Source organism: Scyliorhinus canicula, chromosome 15 (assembly GCF_902713615.1).
Source record: "Scyliorhinus canicula chromosome 15, sScyCan1.1, whole genome shotgun sequence".
In the NCBI taxonomy this organism is placed as follows: domain Eukaryota; kingdom Metazoa; phylum Chordata; class Chondrichthyes; order Carcharhiniformes; family Scyliorhinidae; genus Scyliorhinus; species Scyliorhinus canicula.
The window spans coordinates 43,833,996-43,852,299 of NC_052160.1; the positions used below are offsets into that span (position 1 = coordinate 43,833,996).

An 18,304-nucleotide genomic window follows, 5' to 3' on the forward strand; every position below is an offset into this window, starting at 1 on the left:
TCCAGGCAGCGGGAGGTGTAGATGGAGTCAATGGATAGGAGGCAGGTTTGTGTGATGGACTGGGCGGTGTTCACGACTCTCTGATGTTTCTTGGGATCCTGGGCCGAGCAGTTGCCATACCAGGCTGTGATGCAGCCAGATAGGATGCTTTCTATGGTGCATCTGTAAAGGTTGGTAAGTGTTAATGTCGACATGCAGAATTTCCTTAGTTTCCTGAGGAAGTATAGGCGCTGTTGTGCTTTCTTGATGGTAGCGTCGACGTGGGTGGACCAGGAGAGATTTTTGGAGATTTGTACCCCTAGGAATTTGAAACTGCCAACTATCTCCACCTCGGCCCCGTTGATGCTGGCAGGGGTGTGTACAGTACTTTGCTTCCTGAAGTCAAACCTCCACCCCGGCCTCTGCTCTGGTCCTGATCTAAACCGAAGCTCCAGCCAGTGGGGCGCATGGTCCGAGATAACTATCCCCGCATTCTATGCCTCCTCCACCCCAACCAAAATCTCCCGACTCACTACAAAGTAATCAATCCTCGAATACACCTTCTCCACATGTGAAAAGGAATACTCCCTTCCCCCTGGGTTCTGAAAGTGCCATGGATCCACCATACCCATCTTCTCCATAAACCCCCCCAGCTCCCTTGCCATTCGTACCCTACCCATCGACCTGGTGCTCGACCTATCCACCCTCAGCTCTAGGATACAGTTAAAACCTCCTCCCATGATCAACTGGTACGTGGACAAATCCGGGATTGATGCCAGCAACCCCCTCATAAAACCCACATCATGCCAACTTGGGGCCGACACATTTACCAACACCACCGGTGCCCCTTCCAATACCCCACTCACAGTCACATATCTCCCACCCGGATCCTTCACCTCCTTCGCACTCACAAATCCCATTTTCTTGCTCATTAAAATCACCACTCCACTTGCTTTCGAAACAAACCCCGAGTGAAAAAACCTGCCCGACCCACCTCTTCCTTAACCTAACCTGATCCTTCACATGGAGGTGCATTCCCTGCAGAAAGACCACCCCCGCTTTCAAGCTCCTGAGGTGCGCGAACACCCACAGCCTTTTAACTGGCCTATTCAGTCCCTGGACATTCCATACTAACAGCCTTACCGGAGGCTTGCGCCTCCAATCCCCTCTACCGCCTGTCATCTTTCCCACTTAACTCCTGCCCCTTTAATCCACCCTGTACCTAGCCCAGCCAAATGGTCATCTCTCACCCCCTGCCACATCGCAACAACTCCCCCCCCCCCCCCCCCCCCCCCCCCCCCCCCCCCCACTCTGGCTTTCACCCTCTCCCGGCCACCCACTCCTCAGCTCAAAGAGGAAGGCTCCCTGTTGACCTTACCCTCCCCCACCCAAACAAAGACTTCTCCTGAACTGCAGGTAGCCTTCTTCAAAAGCAAACAAACAAATGTTGAACATAAACAGTCCCAGAAAACAGGAGGGTAGGGCGGGAACATCCACTCCAATAAACTTTCCACCCCTTACAATACCAACAGTAAACAGCAAAACTCCCCCCGCTACCCTTATGCGCGATCAATAACTACTGAAACGAGGATGTAGTCCGAATTGAAGGCTTTAATCAACAAGATGTTTCCCCAGCAGCTCGAGTACAGAAAGAAGGCCGGCTGCTGGGAAAACACGGGTTCTTATACCCCGTCTCACTGGGCGGAGCTACCTTACGTTCCGACCAATGAAATGCAAAGACTTGGGCCAATGAGCAACGAGCCTTCTCCACCAATGGTAGCTCACACTCCCAAGTACCTCTAGTCATACTACCACACCCCCCAAAAAGATGACCATTCCTCAATCCCTACCTCCATTTTGAACATGCTCCTAACCATTACAAAGTGCCAGCACCCCGGTTCCCAAACATTGTCCACTCAGTTCTCCCCCAGTTTATGCTCCTTAATGAAGTCTTCAGCTGCTTCTGGGGTCTCGAAATAAAAGTCCCGGCTTCCGAACGTCACCCATAATTTTGCCAGGTAGAATACCCCAAACCTGATTTGCCACCGGTACAGCACCACCTTGGCCTTGTTGAAGCTTGCCCGTCACTTTGCCAACTCGGCTCCAATGTCCTGATAAATCCGACCTTATTCTCCTCCCAGTCGCAGGTTCGTTTCTCCCTGGCTCACCGCAGAATCTTCTCTTTCTCTTCAAATTTGTGGAGTCTCCCGATCACCGCTCGTGGCGGCTCCCCTTCTGCCACCAGCCCCGCCAGCATCTTTGAGATGTACGTCGTGGCACTCACACCTTCCACTCCTTCAGGCAGGCCCACTATTAGCAGGTTCTGCCTTCTGGAGGCATTCTCCTGCTCCTCCACCTTTGCCTTCAATGTTTTCCTGAGGTCTCCTAGGAGCCCCACCTCCACCTCCAGAATCACCACACAATCGCTGTGGTCTAAGATCACTCCATCAATCTCCCGAATCTGTGACCCCTGCACCTCCACTTCTCCACCCGTTCCAAAGAACTCAGGGGTGCCACCACTTCTTCAGTGGTCTTTGCGTGATCTTTCCGCATTTGTTCTCTCTGTTGCTGGAATTCAGCTTTTAATATAGGTGAAGCCTTCCATCTTGCATCAGCCCTTCCCCGCCTAGATGCTTAAAGTGGCTTTTGTTGTTGCTGCAGCAGCAGAAGCTAGTTCCAACATTTCAGCCAAATCTCTCACTGTTTTCTGCCGGGTCTTGTAAACAGCAGACATACCACTCCCGAGGGAAATTACTACTCCAACATTCACCTACGTCTTTTCATCAAAATTCCACCCCGTATTGATTAAAAAGAGCTCTTTTCTGTGACTTTGAGCAGGATCCACTCTTTATGTGACCACTTACTCCATGGCCCACACCGGAAGTCGTGTTTTACCATTTTCTTGCCTTTAATAATTAATAAACTTAATCCATGTTTGACTCGAGAAAGCCTGGTTAAATTGGCTCCTTTTCATGCATAACTATTGGGTCTGAGAAAAAGTTATCTGTGAAAATGGATCCTCTAGATTAATTTTTTGTTGCAGCCAACAGAAGTGGGTGAATGAAGACAAAGAGCCAGTTCATCCCCCCTCAACTGGGATTATAACAATTTAGGAGCAGTCCAATTGGATGGTGACTAATTGAGGGGATCTCACCCAGAACAGTGACTTTGGGGAACCTCACCTGGGGCGGCTTTTAACAATATTGTATTTTTCCTTCAGGCTTATGTTTTTTGGAGACAAACTTAAATTTTATTTTCTCTCCCAATTATGATCCATGGGCTCTGGAAGAACTTCAACCATATGTTCATTCTTTATTCATGTATTTAGACATTACAGCCTGTAAGCTATTCAATTTTAAAGGCCATCCGAACGGCAGCACGGTAGCACAGTGGGTAGCACTGTTGCTTCACCAGGGTCCCAGGTTCGATTCCCGTCTTGGGTCACTGTCTGTGCGGGGTCTGCACGTTCTCCCCGTGTCTGTGTGGGTTTCCTCCGGGTGCTCCAGTTTCCTCCCACAAGTCCCAAAAGACATGCTGTTATGTAATTTGAACATTCTGTATTCTCCCTCTGTGTACCCGAACAGGCGCCGGAATGTGGCGACTAGGGGCTTTTCACAGTAACTTCATTGCAGTGTTAATGTAAGCCTACTTGTGACAATAAAGATGTGCATGGGTTCAATGAAACTTCTCTAGTTTGAATACTATGACATGAAGATATGAAAATTGGAAATAGTCATCTGGACAATCATCTATTGAACAGCACTTTTAAACATTTGTTCAGCTTTTAGGGGAAGATAGAAAATTTAAGCAATAAAAAGAGAAAGCTTACAGAGCTTATGCAAATTGCTTGATCAGTTTGTCGTTAAAACCAAGTTAGCCATAGATATAATTTTTTTCTCCTGATGCTCCTCTCTTTGCCACTTTTATTATTATTCCAGTTATTTCAGCAATTATCAGTGCAACTAGTATCCAATATCCTCCTTGTATAACATATTCCAAAAGAATCCAGCTTCCACTTATTTTGTAAGTGTCCAACTTGTAATATTACACACAAGCACAGACTGCACATTAGATCCTTCCCAACCATGGTTTAATCCAGCAAAGTACTTGCAACTACAATGAGGAAACCTTTCACTTCTTTGCACATCAACCTGCATTAGCCGAATGCTTAACTTCAGGTCGATTAACACATCCACCATTTCCACCTCTTTATCAATCATGCCTACCTTTCTTTGGCTTTTGTACTCGAGGCAAAATCCTGATTTGGAGTCTGCACTTCCTTTTAAGGTACAAGCGACATGGGCAGGAAGTGTTTACAGATTAATCCTAATTGACCTAACTGACCTTCCAAAGATATGCAGGTTAAGTGATTGGCCGTGCTAAATTACCCCTTAATGTCTAACGGTTTTGTGGGGTGCTCTTCCAGGAGAGTTGGTGCAGATTTCATGGGCTGAATGGCCTCCTTCAGCTTGACTGGGTATCTATGATTCAAAGGTAGTGGGGCTTTCCTACAATTATGCTTTGTAGTAATTGTTCATTTAGTTCAGTTCATTGCATTGGTCTGGCAAACCAGTCTCAAGTTACATGCAAGGTGGACCCAGTAGAGCCAGACAAGATCATTTTGCTACAGAGCATGAGTAAATTTGTTGACATTTAAAAATAATTCACTGGTTAAGAACTTTTTTTGGTGCGAGTCCATTAATGACCAGGTATATTGAATGTTATTTCATGATGTACAATGGTGAAATTAGAATTCATGACCTCTGAATCGCTATCTCAGTTCATTATCTTACGTTATTGTTCAACACCAAGCTCCTCAATCATCGCAAGACAGCAATCAACGATACCCTTAAATGATAGCATTAACTTCCTCACTGCTGGTACAATCACCATCATGCTAAATAAATTGATGAAGGAACAAAAGTTTGAAGAAGAAATACCAGATTTTTTTCCAAGTAGACATGAGGCGCTCAGGATTATATACCATTAGCTAGTTCAAAATATTTATTGTGTACAAGTAAGAGGATGATGTTAGCTTTATAAATGCAAGTCTCAGAAATGAGCATTCACGTACAATGTGTTTTAAAATGGTATCTGTTGCTACTCAACATTGCTAATCAACGTTGTTGCTTAGCAACATTTGCCGCCAAGACACCAGAAAAACTTCCCGCTCTCCTCAGAATAATTTGATGGGATCTGTTCATCCCATGCAACAACAAAATGGTCGGGAAATTTTAAACTCTTGGCTGGAAACCCAGTGGGATGCACACGCTACTTACCCATGAGCTTCAGTGGGAGGTCTGCTCCATTTTAACTGACAATTTTATTAACGTTCCACCATCCTACTTGAATGGGTGTACAGAGGAAACTCAGCAGTTATGCCACCTATCCCCAAGTCTGTTGTTAATGCATACCGAGAAGACCAATAGTTCCAACAATATGAAACATACCAACAGCCCAAAACATTTAACAATCATTACTCGTTTTAATCCTTTAACCTATGTCCTAAACATGCTAGCATATTTAAATGCTAAGCGCCTTAGTTTTATTACCATGCTTCCTACAGGAAACCTTATAAATAGCAGCTCATTACCATTGTGTGTTTTCCCTGAAGACAGGTCCTTGGTTCATCACCTTCTTCAGGCTCAGTCTTGTACTAGTCTTTTCATTTTACAACTTCGCTCAATTTTCAAGCCATCCAACACAGATATTCTCTTCCTCTTCTTGAAATCGTACCTGACATTTTCCTACCACAACATTCCTTACCAATCTGATTCTTCTGTGCCCTGCCTAGTCTTTGCTTTTTTCTAAATACAGCAAATTTCTTTGTTCATTTATTCCTCATTTGTTACTTCTTTTTGCCCAGGTGATCCTTTCCATTCTCCTTCAAGCTCACACCCAGTGTGATAAATACGACTGATCACTAATGAAGGAATGAGTGATGAACTGATCACATTAGTAAAAACTGACACTAATACAGGAATTAATTATAAAGACCACATTTATGCAGTTAAGAATAGACAACTATTCAGTCAGATTAATTTACTAAAGCGGCAATATCAACTGTCCAATTACATTACTGTAAATATTAAATTTAGCAGTTTAAACTCCCATTTATTCAGTTTGGACATATTCCAAATAAAATTGCATTTTAATAATCAACAATTCTGAAAATAAATGTCTTAAGTTAGGCGTTTGTGGAAAATTCTACTTGTGTACTGATGATTAAAAAGACAACTCATTGTCTATTGTTTTGGTGAACACATCCATCTCAAATAAGAATTTTATTAAATATAACAAATTAAAACAAATCAATCTTTCTGATGCAAAACAAGTAGTTTGCCAAATTAACAAACTACAGGCTGCAAGTTCATAAAATGATGCAAGTTCAGCCTTTTCTGGTGCTTATACACAGCAAAACAGCAACAAACATTTAATCACAAAGAAAGTGTCCTGTTAAGGTTTTCCGTGGATTTTCCTTTTCATGCAGAGATTGATTGCTGGACTCATTGTTTCAGACTTTACTTCACAATGGAAATTAAATGTTCCCAAACATAATGTCACGGATACCTGAAAACAAACAGGATATTACATGTGAAGGTACAGTGGGTAATTAGGAATAGGTAGTTGGTTGGTTGATGTCCATTTTTTCTCCCAAGGTTAAAAAGGAAACTTGTATGAAAGTGGATTTGAATTTAGTTTCACGACACTGCACTCTAAGTCCAGTCCTCAGATATAACATTTCACTTGAAACAGGGGAAAACAGGCAACCCACACCCCTCCTATGAAGGGGAGGACACCTTGAAAAGGGAATTTCATCATTTGAAGCCACTGCTTTAAAAAGTAACTTTTACTTTGCAAAGTAAAAAAACGGTTACTTTGCAAAGTGGCTTGGAGGAGTGTACATGGAAGTAATTCAGAAATAAACCATTCAAAATAAAATGTCTGCTGCTGCTAATCCTTCACAGTAGTAGTTCCCTAATGCTATCCCCATTTCCTATATCCCTTCATCTCCCCCTGCCCTTTTCCTTCAACCACCCATTTAAAAAAAAATTGATATCTGGATGCTTCTGGTTAGGCTAGCATTTGTTCCAAAATGCCCTCAAGAAGGTGATGATGAGCTGCCTTCTTGAACTGCTGCAGTCACATGGGAACTTATGACTTAGGAGTAAACCATTCAGCCCTTCAAAACTGCTCCACCATTCAATACAATCATGGCTCACCTGGTTGTGGTTTCAACTTCACTTTCCTGTCTCCACTCCTTAACCTTTGACTGCTTTATCTAACAAAAATATGTCCAACTCTGCCTTGAATAAATTCAATGACCCAGCCTCCAATGCTCTCTGGCAAAGAGAATGCCTTATGCTAACAACCCTCAACAAAACAATTATCCTCATTTCAGTCTTAAAAGGGAGCCCTCATAGTCTTAAAATGTGTTCCACAGTTGTAGTCTCCCCCACGAGTGGAAAAATCCTTCTAGTATCCACCCTATCAAGCCCTCAGGATCTTGTTTTGCAATACCATCTCTAAAAAACTATTGGGTATAGGCTCAACCTTTCTTCATAAGATAAGTCTTCATCCCAGGAATGATTTGAGGGCCCCTTTCCTAGGCAGCTTCTAACACATTGTATCAGTTATCAAATAAGGAGACCAAAACTGTACGCAGTGCTCCAAATGTGGTCTCACCAATGCCCTGTTCAGCTGCAGTAAAACGTTCCTCCTGTTATAATCCATTCCCCTAGTTATAAATGTCAACATTCCATTTATTCGCCTTCCTAATTATTTGCACTGCCAAAGTGCCCAGATGGCAGTGCGAAGCCAGCAGGAGCACTGTCTGGATGCCAGGGTGGCACTGCCAAGAGCTGGGGAGAGAGGGCCATGCCCATAAAACAAGGGTGATAGGGGTGGATGGGGGGGGGGGGGGGGGGGGGGGGGTTTGAATGGCGAGAGAGTGCAGGGCAGGTAGATAGGGGTCTCTGGGAGTTTAGATGGGTGGGGGTCCTGGAAGGGAGGGGGTGCTGTAAGGAGGCTTGGGGGATGGGGTATTGTCCCTGTGTGTGGGTGGTGACTTTGCCTATTGGGGGTGGGGGGTGGGGGGCGGAGGTGTAAGATCACTTAGGGCACCCTTTCAAAATGGCGGCTCGATCTCCAAATTCAGCTCCCCAGTGCTAAAAAAATTTTAAGTGTGGGCTAAACCGGTGAAGAAAGTCCCAGGGCCCTAAAAAGTGACTAAGTGTCATTGAATAGAAGTGGGAAACCCGGCAGAGTCGGCGGGAAACTCCCTGAAAAACGAAACTTGTTGTGAGGCTCGCTGTCGGCCTTTCCCGGGATTCTCCAGCCGCGTTGTGCTCTCGCTTAAAGTGCCACAAGTTAACTTAGGATATTTTGGGGAGAATTGTGCCCATCACCTTTCAGTCTATCCACACAGAAGTTTCCGTTTCACCTTGTTATCTATAGGGTGCCAATACAAAGCAGAAAAAGATTACCAAAGTCACCACTATCCTTTGTGGCCCAGCAGATGCAATAATGTTGCAGTAGTTGTTGCAAAAGCTCCTTCTCATCCAAGAATTCAAGATGTTCTATCCTGGGGGTAGAACCAGTAAATTAATATTAGAGAAAGGGATGAGCTAGCCTATAGTGACAGTCGTGTTGCACTGCCACTTGTTACACAGAAAATAACACAATAATTAGAAAGAGTCATCACGTCTGCTCCGTCATTCAACATGATCATATGTGATAGACATAGTGGCAATATTTTGTGTCAACACATCGTAAAAATCATAAGCTCAGGAAATTCAAAAAATAGCTCAGCCTTCAATACAAATCTCTAAAATTAGGGAATTAACTTTGGAAAGTTTATTCCAGTATATTCCTGCATTTGCGGCCTTTAAACCTATATTTCTGTTAATTATTCTGACTGACATGACAACCATAAATTGCTATTATTACTCATCTAGATAAGTCAGAAAAAAGTTGACCTACAAAATGGCCTAACAGACTTAATTTGACAATTGCCCTGTCACATAAACTCATACACTGCTTTGATTTGTAATGCTAGCAGCAGGGGAGTACTGAAAATCATAATTAAAATTAAAAGTACCTCTGAATGTCTGCTTGTGGCAAACTGTTATAAACTGTCATCATGTCCATAGTATTCGCATGATCCCAGCCATTCAAGAGAAACCGATCTTTCTGTGAAATAATAAGCCAAACAATTTGAAAAGAGAAACAATTAACTACCATACTTATATATCTGTACAATATTCAGGAACCATGGCAGTCCTATTGAACAGGCGCCGGAATGTGGTGACTCGGGGCTTTTCACAGTAACTTCATTGCAGTATTAATGTAAGCCTACTTGTGACAATAAAGATTATTATAAACAACTGTAGCCATTCAGTACAATCAAACAACAAGATGAATGGCCACTGATGCATGATTAATCACTACTGAAGCGAGATTGTAGTCCAATTGAAGGCTTTAATGAACAAGTAGTTACCCCAGCAGCTCCGGTACAGAATGACTGCTGTAGGTGAAACACAGACTCTTTTGCTCCACCTGCTGGGCAGACCCAGCAGGCAGGTTCAACCACTCATACTACAGTATCAGGTACATCCCACCTAGGTACCATGATACCCCCAATATAGCCTACCACAGCCACTTAATCTGATTTTAGTGTTGGAAAGAAGCAAAACTGGAAAATGAAAGCAGAAAATTAAAAAGAGCTTGTGGAAGGCAGAGAAAACACAACAACAGCTAGTAAAGGAGGTGTTCAGTGATTAGTTGGATGTTCTTCAATGTGAGGAGTCTAGTGAATAAGGCAGATGAGCTGAGGGCACAGTAGAAACCTGGAAGTATGGTACAATGTTGCTATCATTGAAACACGGCTTAAAGAAGGGCAGATTTAGAGTTTTCAGATCAGATAGAGATGGAGACAAAAAAGGAAGGGATGGGAATGTTGGTCAAACAATTTACAGTTCTGAGGAGGAAAGATGCTGGGAGTATACTTATAGATTTCCAAACAGTCAGAGGAATTATAGAAGAGCAAATATGTCGGCAAATTTCTGAGACATGCAAAAGCAATAATAGTGGATTTCAATCAGTGTAAAAGGTACAGAGGTACTGATTTAAGAAAAACAATCTCCTGAATGCTTTTCAAGCCAGTACATACACAGGAAGAACCACAAGGGAAGGGGATGTTCTGGACTTAGTTTTAGGGAATTGCACTGGCCAGATGAAAAAGGGTATCAGTGGGAGAGCAGTTTGGTAGTAGTGGTATTAGTTCAGACAGATTTAGTGTAGTTATGGAAAAGAACAGAGAAAGACTAGGAGCAAGAGGTCACAATTGGGGATAGGTAATCTGTGATTAGCATAAGTGGACTGGAAACTTAAATATAAAATCACTGGCCCTGCAGTGGTAGGAGGAGGAGATACAAATTTCAGAACAAATGTTGCAACAAAAAAAAAAGGTGGGTGGGAACCTCAAATCCAGAGCTCCTTGGATATCAAGTAGCATTGTAGAAGAAGGCAAAAAGGGATGCTTAACGTCTCATAGAATCCCTACAGCACACAAGAAACCATTCAGCCCCTGGAGTCCGCACCGACACTCTGAAAAAGCACCCAACCCCGGCACCACCTCTGCCCTCTCCCCTTAACTCCAACTAGCCTTTGGTCACTAAGGGGAAATCCACCCAACGTTCACATCATTGGACTGTGGGAGGAAACCAGAGCACCCGGAGGAAACTCACACAGACATGAGGATAATGTGCAAACTCCACACAGTCATCAGAGGTCGGAATTGAACCTTGGATCCCTGGTGTTGAGGCAACAGTGCTAACTACCGTGCCGTCCTTATGCTATGTTATAGCAGGAGTTCAACAACATAGAAAGCCTACAAGAATATAGAAAGTGCAGGAGTGAAATTACGTAGGAAATTAGGAAAGTTAAGGAGGGCATGAAAAAATATTGTCAAGAATAATTAGGGAAAATCCAAAGATATTTTGTAAACACAAAGAACAAGAGAATAACCTAACATTAACAGGGCAGATGAGAGACAAATGAGCATGGTTCTTTATGAATAATTTGTTTCTGTGATCACAAAAGAGGGGGAACAATACTGACAGTTTGATGAAGAAGTTTGCAGATGATATAAAAACTGGCTATGTGGTTGATAGTGAGGAAGAAACCTGTAGATTGCAGGAAGATACCAACGGACTAATCAGGTGAGTAGTATATAGGTCGGCATGGTAGCACAGAGATTAGCACTGCTGCTTCACAGCACCAGGGACCCGGGTTTGATTCCCGGTTTGGGTCACTGTCTGTGCGGAGTCTGCACGTTCTCCTAGTGCCTGCGTGGGTTTCCTCCGGGTGCTCCAGTTTCCTCCCACAGTCCAAAGATGGGCAGGTTTGGTGAATTGGACATTCTGAATTCTCCCGCTGTACCTGAACAGATGCCGGAATGTGGCGACTAGGGGCTTTTCAGTAACTTCATTGCAATGTTAATGTAAGTCTACATGTGACACTAATAAAGATTATTATTATTATTATTAAAGTGGCAAATGGAATTCAATCTGGAGTAACTGGAGGGCATGCATTTGAGGAGGAAAAACAAGACAAGGAGATACACAATAACTGGTAGGATACTAAGAAGTACAGAGGAGCTGAGGTACTACGAGTTTATATCCAGAGATTCCTGAACGTACAGGATAGGTAGATGAGGTAGTTGAGGTAGCGTACAAGATACTTTCCTTTATTAGCCAGAGCATAAAATACAAGAGCATGGAAGTTATGCTAGAACTATGTAGGACACTGGTTAGGGCATACATAGGTAGAGCATGTGTACACTTCTGGTCACCACATTGCAAAAATAATGTGATCACACTAGAGAAGGTACAGAGATTTCTAAGGATATTGCCAGAACAGGAACATGTTAGCTGTGAGGAAACACTGGATAGGCTGGGATTATTTTCTCTAGAAAACAGGAGGTTGAAGGCTGATCTAATTGAGCTTTGTAAAACGATGATGGACCGATTTCCCTTAGCAAAGTGCAGTCAATGACATGGGACATAGAACTTGTAAGAAGAATTAGAGGGAAGTTAGGAGAGAATCTTTCATCCAGGCAGTGGTGCAGGTCTGGAGCTCACTACCTGAAAAGTGTAGAGAGCCAGAAGCCCTCATTGCATTTTAAAAGTATTAAAAAATGCGCTTGAAGAGCCATAACTTAAAGCTACGGACCAACGGTGGTCAAGTGCGATTAGTCTTAATTGCTCTTTCTCATCTAACAGAGTGATTGGCTTCCTTTTGTGCAGTAAAATTCAATGACTCCTCCCCTTTTAAAAAACAAATGAAAAACTATTATAAATAATGCAATTGTGACAAAAGTATACACAACCTGGGGGCAGCACAGTGGTTGCACGGCGTCAAGGACCCGGGTTCGATCCCAGCCCCAGGTCACAGTCCGTGCATTCTCTGTGTCTGTGTAGGTCTCACCCCCACAGCCCAAAAGGATGTGCAGGGTTGGTGGATTGGCCATGCCACGTTGCCCCTTAATTGGGAAAAAAAGAATTGGGTGCTCTAAAATTAAAAAAAAGTATACACAACCTGCGTTTCCAGAGTCTGACAGATGTCTACTCCAGCAAGGTTACACTGCCGTCGCTGCAAGTTTTCTATCATCACCTGGCCAAAGCGATCAGTCATGTTCACCTGAAAAATGCACAATCATTTGAATGTTTCCATTAGCTGATAGACGGAAAGATCGCAAAGAACAATGGCGGTCTGTCTGGGATATGTTGAGCTGCTCAGGAAGAAAAGCCAGTCATCTGTTAAAACTGAAATTCCACACAAAAACTAGTACATCTCACATAAAAGCGATGCAAAGTGTTAGATTTTTTTGGAACAGTGTCTATTGTTACGATGGCAAACACAGCTGCCTTTTTGCCTTCAATTTCCCCAAAACAGAAAAAGGCAAGTCAATCTGACATTAGATGACATTGGTTAAAGCAAAACTGTTGGCTTGAATCTCAGGAGATTCCTTGTTTTTACAGTAGCTAGACATGATGCACAAAGACTAACTCCACATGCTCTCAATTATCTCAATGCACTACTTGTGAGAGACACTAAATGCCTAGAAACAAAAAGCAATTAAACTTTATAAAGTTAAAATTAAAACACAAGAAATAAAGTCTCAAACGATAAACAAATTATTTTCCGATCCCAATTTTAGTTTGTATGGCATTTTTGTAATCTCTTCACCAAATGATAACATTACTGAATTAAAGTTACTCAAAGCCAATTTTCCGAAAGCCAAAAAATACATGCCCCCATCACAAGTAAGCCATTGCTTGGGAAAATTGGAATTGATTTTACCTGCTCATAATTGATAAACATGGTTGTATTAAAAGTACTTGATGCCCACTTGATTAGTTCTGCAGATTTATCAGGTGTGATATAAACAAGAACACATTCTGCCAGCAGCAATGTTGGTAATCTACAAGAAACATAATGAGAGGGTTACATTCCTGTGGTCTGAAACATTGGGCATTCGAGATGATAGCAAATCATATGTTAGATATTTTTAAACATCATAATACACATTTTATTCATAACATCATCAGTTACAACATTACCTCGGTTGTAAATCCCAACTATGAAAGGAAATCAGAAGCATGGATTGAAGAAAGACAGGGAATTTGAGAAAAAGATGTAGAAGAAAAGGGGATGGTAACCTCAAACAACTAAGGGAGGGCGAAGATAAAATTAAAGGGGCATAAATGAAAATTAGTCAACAACATTGTGCTTTTTCATACGTCAACCTTGAGATTCTGTTTTATTTTTTGTTACTGAATCAGTTGGGGGTTAGAAACACTGCGGTCATATAAAACATTATCACTAGAATCCAGTATTTGCAGTTACTAGAAAAAAAATCTGTGCCAGCACATAAGAGGTAGATAGAGTGAGGTAAGCAACATTGCTAGGAGTACAACTAATGGGATTAGATTAAGGATTTATGTACTTACATTACATTCTATACTCAGAACAAAAAAGAGTTGGCAGCATTCACTTTAAAGACTGCCACCAGTATAACAAATAATATCATAGTAAGCAGAGTAATTTCAGTTATTTGTTTAAAAGCCATGAACAGCTTAACACTGGATCTGAGCAATTCCTTCATTACAAGCTGTGATCAAAGTGTATTCATTACTTATTCATCATGACCAAACACTAAAATTAAGGAAACGTTTCAACATTCAATCAAGTGCATTTTGTCTTAAAGTTTGTATATGTTGCAGACAAAGTGTTTGAGAGTTAAAATAACATACTGCACTTTGAAACTCGAAAATGATAATAGATTAAAACAATTCAAACTTGTACTATTGGTGAACTGCAGAATTCACCTGATTAAATACAAAGTTTATATTAAAACACAACACACACAAAGATATCAAATTTAAGGTCCCTGAACCCTTAAAGGCAACAACAGCATTTCAAATCCATTGGAGCAACATAGAAAAAAGTAAAAGCAAATTACCGTGGATGCTGAAATCTGAAACAAAAACAAAAAATGCTGGACAATCTCAGCAGGTCTGACAGCATCTGTGGAAAGGGAACGGAGCGAATGTTTTGAGTCTTGTGACTCTTTGTCAAAAAAGTAATTTGTCTTGGAAGCAAAATTGTCTGCGTTTGAAACTTGACCCAAATTCTCATCAGTCCCATTAAAGGGTTACTAGAAGCCAAAAGATTTCCAGGCAGCTCACTACTGATAAATATAGAATTATACAAGTATGGGAAGTCAGCATGGATTTGCTGAAGTCAAATTGTGTTTGGCAAACTTGATTGCGTTCTTTGAAGCAAGGTAGCTCAGGTTGGTAATGCTGTTTGTGTTGCATATGTGGACTTTCAAAAGGTGTTCGACAAAGTACTACAGATAGAACTATTAGCAGAATTAAAGGGACAGTGGATGAAAACAAACTTGGCTCAGGGACAGAGAACAGATGGCAGTTGTGAACATTTGTTTGCAAGGCTGGGATGAAATACATAGTGGTGTTTTCCCAGTGGTCAGTTTTGGGGCCACGGTGCTTTTAGATAGATATTGATAACCTGGTCTTGGGTAAACTTGCCTGTGGCATGAGCCTTGGAATCTAGCAGCTACAAACTTCAGGAGGACAGAGACGAGCAAAAGTGGCAGTCAAAGCTTCGCTAAACCTTCCCTGCTCAATGGAGTACAACCCCAGTTTCTTCTTTTAATTGAAGCCCTTCATTTCTGGTACCATTCTCACAAATATCTTTTGCACACACACAATCTTTATTTGATATCCTTCCTAAAGTGTGATGTCCAAAAATCAACACCATACTCCAGCTGAGGCCTAACTAGTATTTTACATATGTTTAGTACAACTTCCTTGCTTTCGTACCCTCTGTTTCTATTAATGAAACAAAATAAATGTCTTCTTTTTAGTTCTCTGCCCAAGGGCAGGTCCTTGGTGGTTATTTGCCAAACCAATGTGTAGGACGAGGCAACAGACACCAAGTCTATTTCAGCTGGTGCGGGGATCGAACACTGGCATTAATCTAATCTAGTCAACTGAGCTAACCTCCTTCCAGATGATATACAACAGTGAAATGTGACAGTGAAATGTTAAGTGATAGATTTGGTAGGAAAAATAAGCAAAGGCTAAATTACTTAAATAATCAATTTGAAGAGGGTACAAACAAGGGGGTGTATGCACACAAATAACATAAGAACATAACGTAAGAACTAGGAGCAGGAGTAGGCCATCTGGCCCTTCGAGCCTGCTCCGCCATTCAATGAGATCATGGCTGATCCTTTGTTGAATCAGCTCCACTTTCCCACCTGAGCACCATAACCCTTTGTTCCTTTTTCTTCAAAAAACTATCCATCTTTATCTTGAAAATATTTAATGAAGGAGCCTCAACTGCTTAGTGGACAGGGATTTCCATAGATTCATAACCCTTTGGGTGAATCTTTGAAGACAGCACAAGTTGAGAGGGTGGTTTATAAAAAAAAAAGGCACGTGAAAGATGGTCACGGATTTGGGAAACAAATTCATGCATTAAAAAGGGAAAATAATACAGGGTGGTAGTTTGTTAGTACATATGGGCCAAGTGGAGGATATTTGATGAAGGGATGATGATCGCAGTTTTCAAAAGGAAGGAAACAGTTAATTCAGGACTCTGATTAGAGGTAATGCTGTAATGGAAGAGTAACAAAATTCAAATGAATTTAAAGACAATTTGAGAAGAATAAACTTACTTTGTATTTAGGCCAAATTTCTTCAATCTTTCCATTAACACGGGCAGATCACGGAGATCCTGCCCAATAATAGTGTAACGATCGGAGTCCATGCTACAGCCATCTGGTAAATTTGCAAAAAAAACTTTTGAAGTAAAAACCATCATTTATAGAAATCTACAGTTGTAAAATGAAATTAAAAAGCAAATTATTTTGAATTACAGTGTTCTCAGAATAAAAGGGTTGGGAGATGGCCCTTTTAAATACATTTTTAGTAATCCTGAAAGATAGATACCAATATCAACTTTTCCAGGCATTTATTTCCAAGAGATACACATCACAAACATGCACCTTCTAACCCAACCACTACAGTTTGTCAGTTCAAGTGTCCCATTTGAAAGAAAAATATTACCAATTGTAACAAAACTAAATCAAAACTTTAAAGGAAACTGAATAATGGGTGGCACGGTAGCACAGTGGTTCGCATCGTTGCTTCACAGCGCCAGAACCCTGGTTCGATTCCTGGCTTGGGGCACTGTCTGTGCGGGGTCTGCATGTTCTCCCGTGTCTGCGCGAGTTTCCTCCCAGTGCTCCGGTTTCCTCCCACAAGTCCCAAAAGACGTGCTTGTTAGGTGAATTGGACATTCTGAATTCTCCCTCAGTGTACCTGAACAGGCGCCAGAGTGTGGTGACTCGGGGATTTTCACAGTAACTTCACTGCGGTGTTAATGTAAGCCTACTTGTGACACTAATAAGGATTATTACCAAGTCAAATTAAAATGCAATTCCCAGGATTGATGGTGCACTCCAGCAATACCTCCTCCCTCCTGGTACACACCAATCATGGAAGATGTTCCTATTTATAGGAACACAAGTAAATCTCTTTTTTTCCCCTTACATTTAGAGTATCCAATTCATTTTTTCCAATTAAGGAGCAATTTAGCATGGCCAATCCACTACCCTGCACATCTTTGGGTTATGGGGCAGAAACCCACGCAAACTCCATATGGACAGTGACCCAGAGCCGGGATTGAATCTGGGACCTCAGCGCCGTGAGGCAGCAATGCCAACCATTGCGCCACCGTGTTGCCCTGTAACTCTCTAGTTAATGCCCACATATGTATAAAATTAACTCTTTGCTAGATTAAAGAGGTAACACAAATTTTGGAGGTCCCTACCTTATTACGTTAGGCATAGTGGAAGCCTGACACCCATTAGGCACAGCATGAACAAGGTATACCATTTATCAGACTATGAATTCTAAGGGCATATAACTCATGCACCTGGCCACAATGGAGGTTCATAGCTCATCAGCCTTCGTGGGCTTGCAATGTGGTTTTCAAAAAGGTTCATTAGCTCAGCTAAGATCAAGAAGAAATTATATAATTTGCCCAAAGATTAGTCCATTTCAGTCATTATTTTACTTCATAAGCCCCATTAAAGTTTGAGAGACAAACAACACAGTATAATTTTTCTTTCTCACCTATCAGCAGGCTACTACTTGAATGTGTTTCTATAATTGGCTTTGACAATGGAGGCTTTGTTCTGTAGCAAAGAGCAAATAGTTACACATTGTTTCTAAGCAATCTTCTGGTGCTTTTCAACTGATTTAGAGTAAAAAGGAGGAATTTTAATTGTAAATCATTCATACAAAATTATTAAAAGACCAATTTTAATAAGCGTATCCCATATATTTGAATATAACAAAACAGATCCTTACTTAAAATATCAAACTAACATTCTGAGAGATGTGATCAAATTCCACCACGACACTCACGGCATTTAAATTCAATTAATTAATACATCTGGAATGATAAGCTGGTTTCAGTAATATTGGCCAAACTACCATTTTGTCATTAAAGACCCAACTGGTTCACTAATATCCTTCAGGGAAGGAAAGGTGACATCCTTGCTTTGATTGACCTATACGAGTCCAAACCTACGGCAATGTGCTTGACTCTTCGGTCTTAATGGCCTAACAAGTCACACAGTTGTAACAAACCGCAACAGGAAGTAAATAATAAAACTGAGTAGATCATCCAGCATCAATGCAAATACCAGAAACAATAGAAATAC

At 41.6% G+C, this 18,304-nt stretch overlaps 1 protein-coding gene across 3 annotated transcripts in view; it reads right to left on the minus strand.

Moving 5' to 3' along the window:
- Window positions 1-5,962: 5,962 nt before the first annotated feature.
- The window catches only part of lcmt1 (leucine carboxyl methyltransferase 1), a 57,011-nt gene continuing 44,669 nt past the window's right edge, over window positions 5,963-18,304 (minus strand). For all 3 annotated transcript variants that reach the window (XM_038819890.1, XM_038819892.1, XM_038819891.1), the window contains exons 6-12: window positions 17,712-17,773; window positions 16,250-16,352; window positions 13,345-13,465; window positions 12,580-12,681; window positions 9,080-9,171; window positions 8,466-8,563; window positions 5,963-6,549 (exon numbers count right to left, since the gene is read on the minus strand). In XM_038819890.1, the coding sequence (XP_038675818.1) occupies window positions 6,518-6,549; window positions 8,466-8,563; window positions 9,080-9,171; window positions 12,580-12,681; window positions 13,345-13,465; window positions 16,250-16,352; window positions 17,712-17,773 (610 nt within the window). In that variant the 3' untranslated portion in view covers window positions 5,963-6,517. The remainder of the gene's footprint in view (window positions 6,550-8,465; window positions 8,564-9,079; window positions 9,172-12,579; window positions 12,682-13,344; window positions 13,466-16,249; window positions 16,353-17,711; window positions 17,774-18,304) is intronic.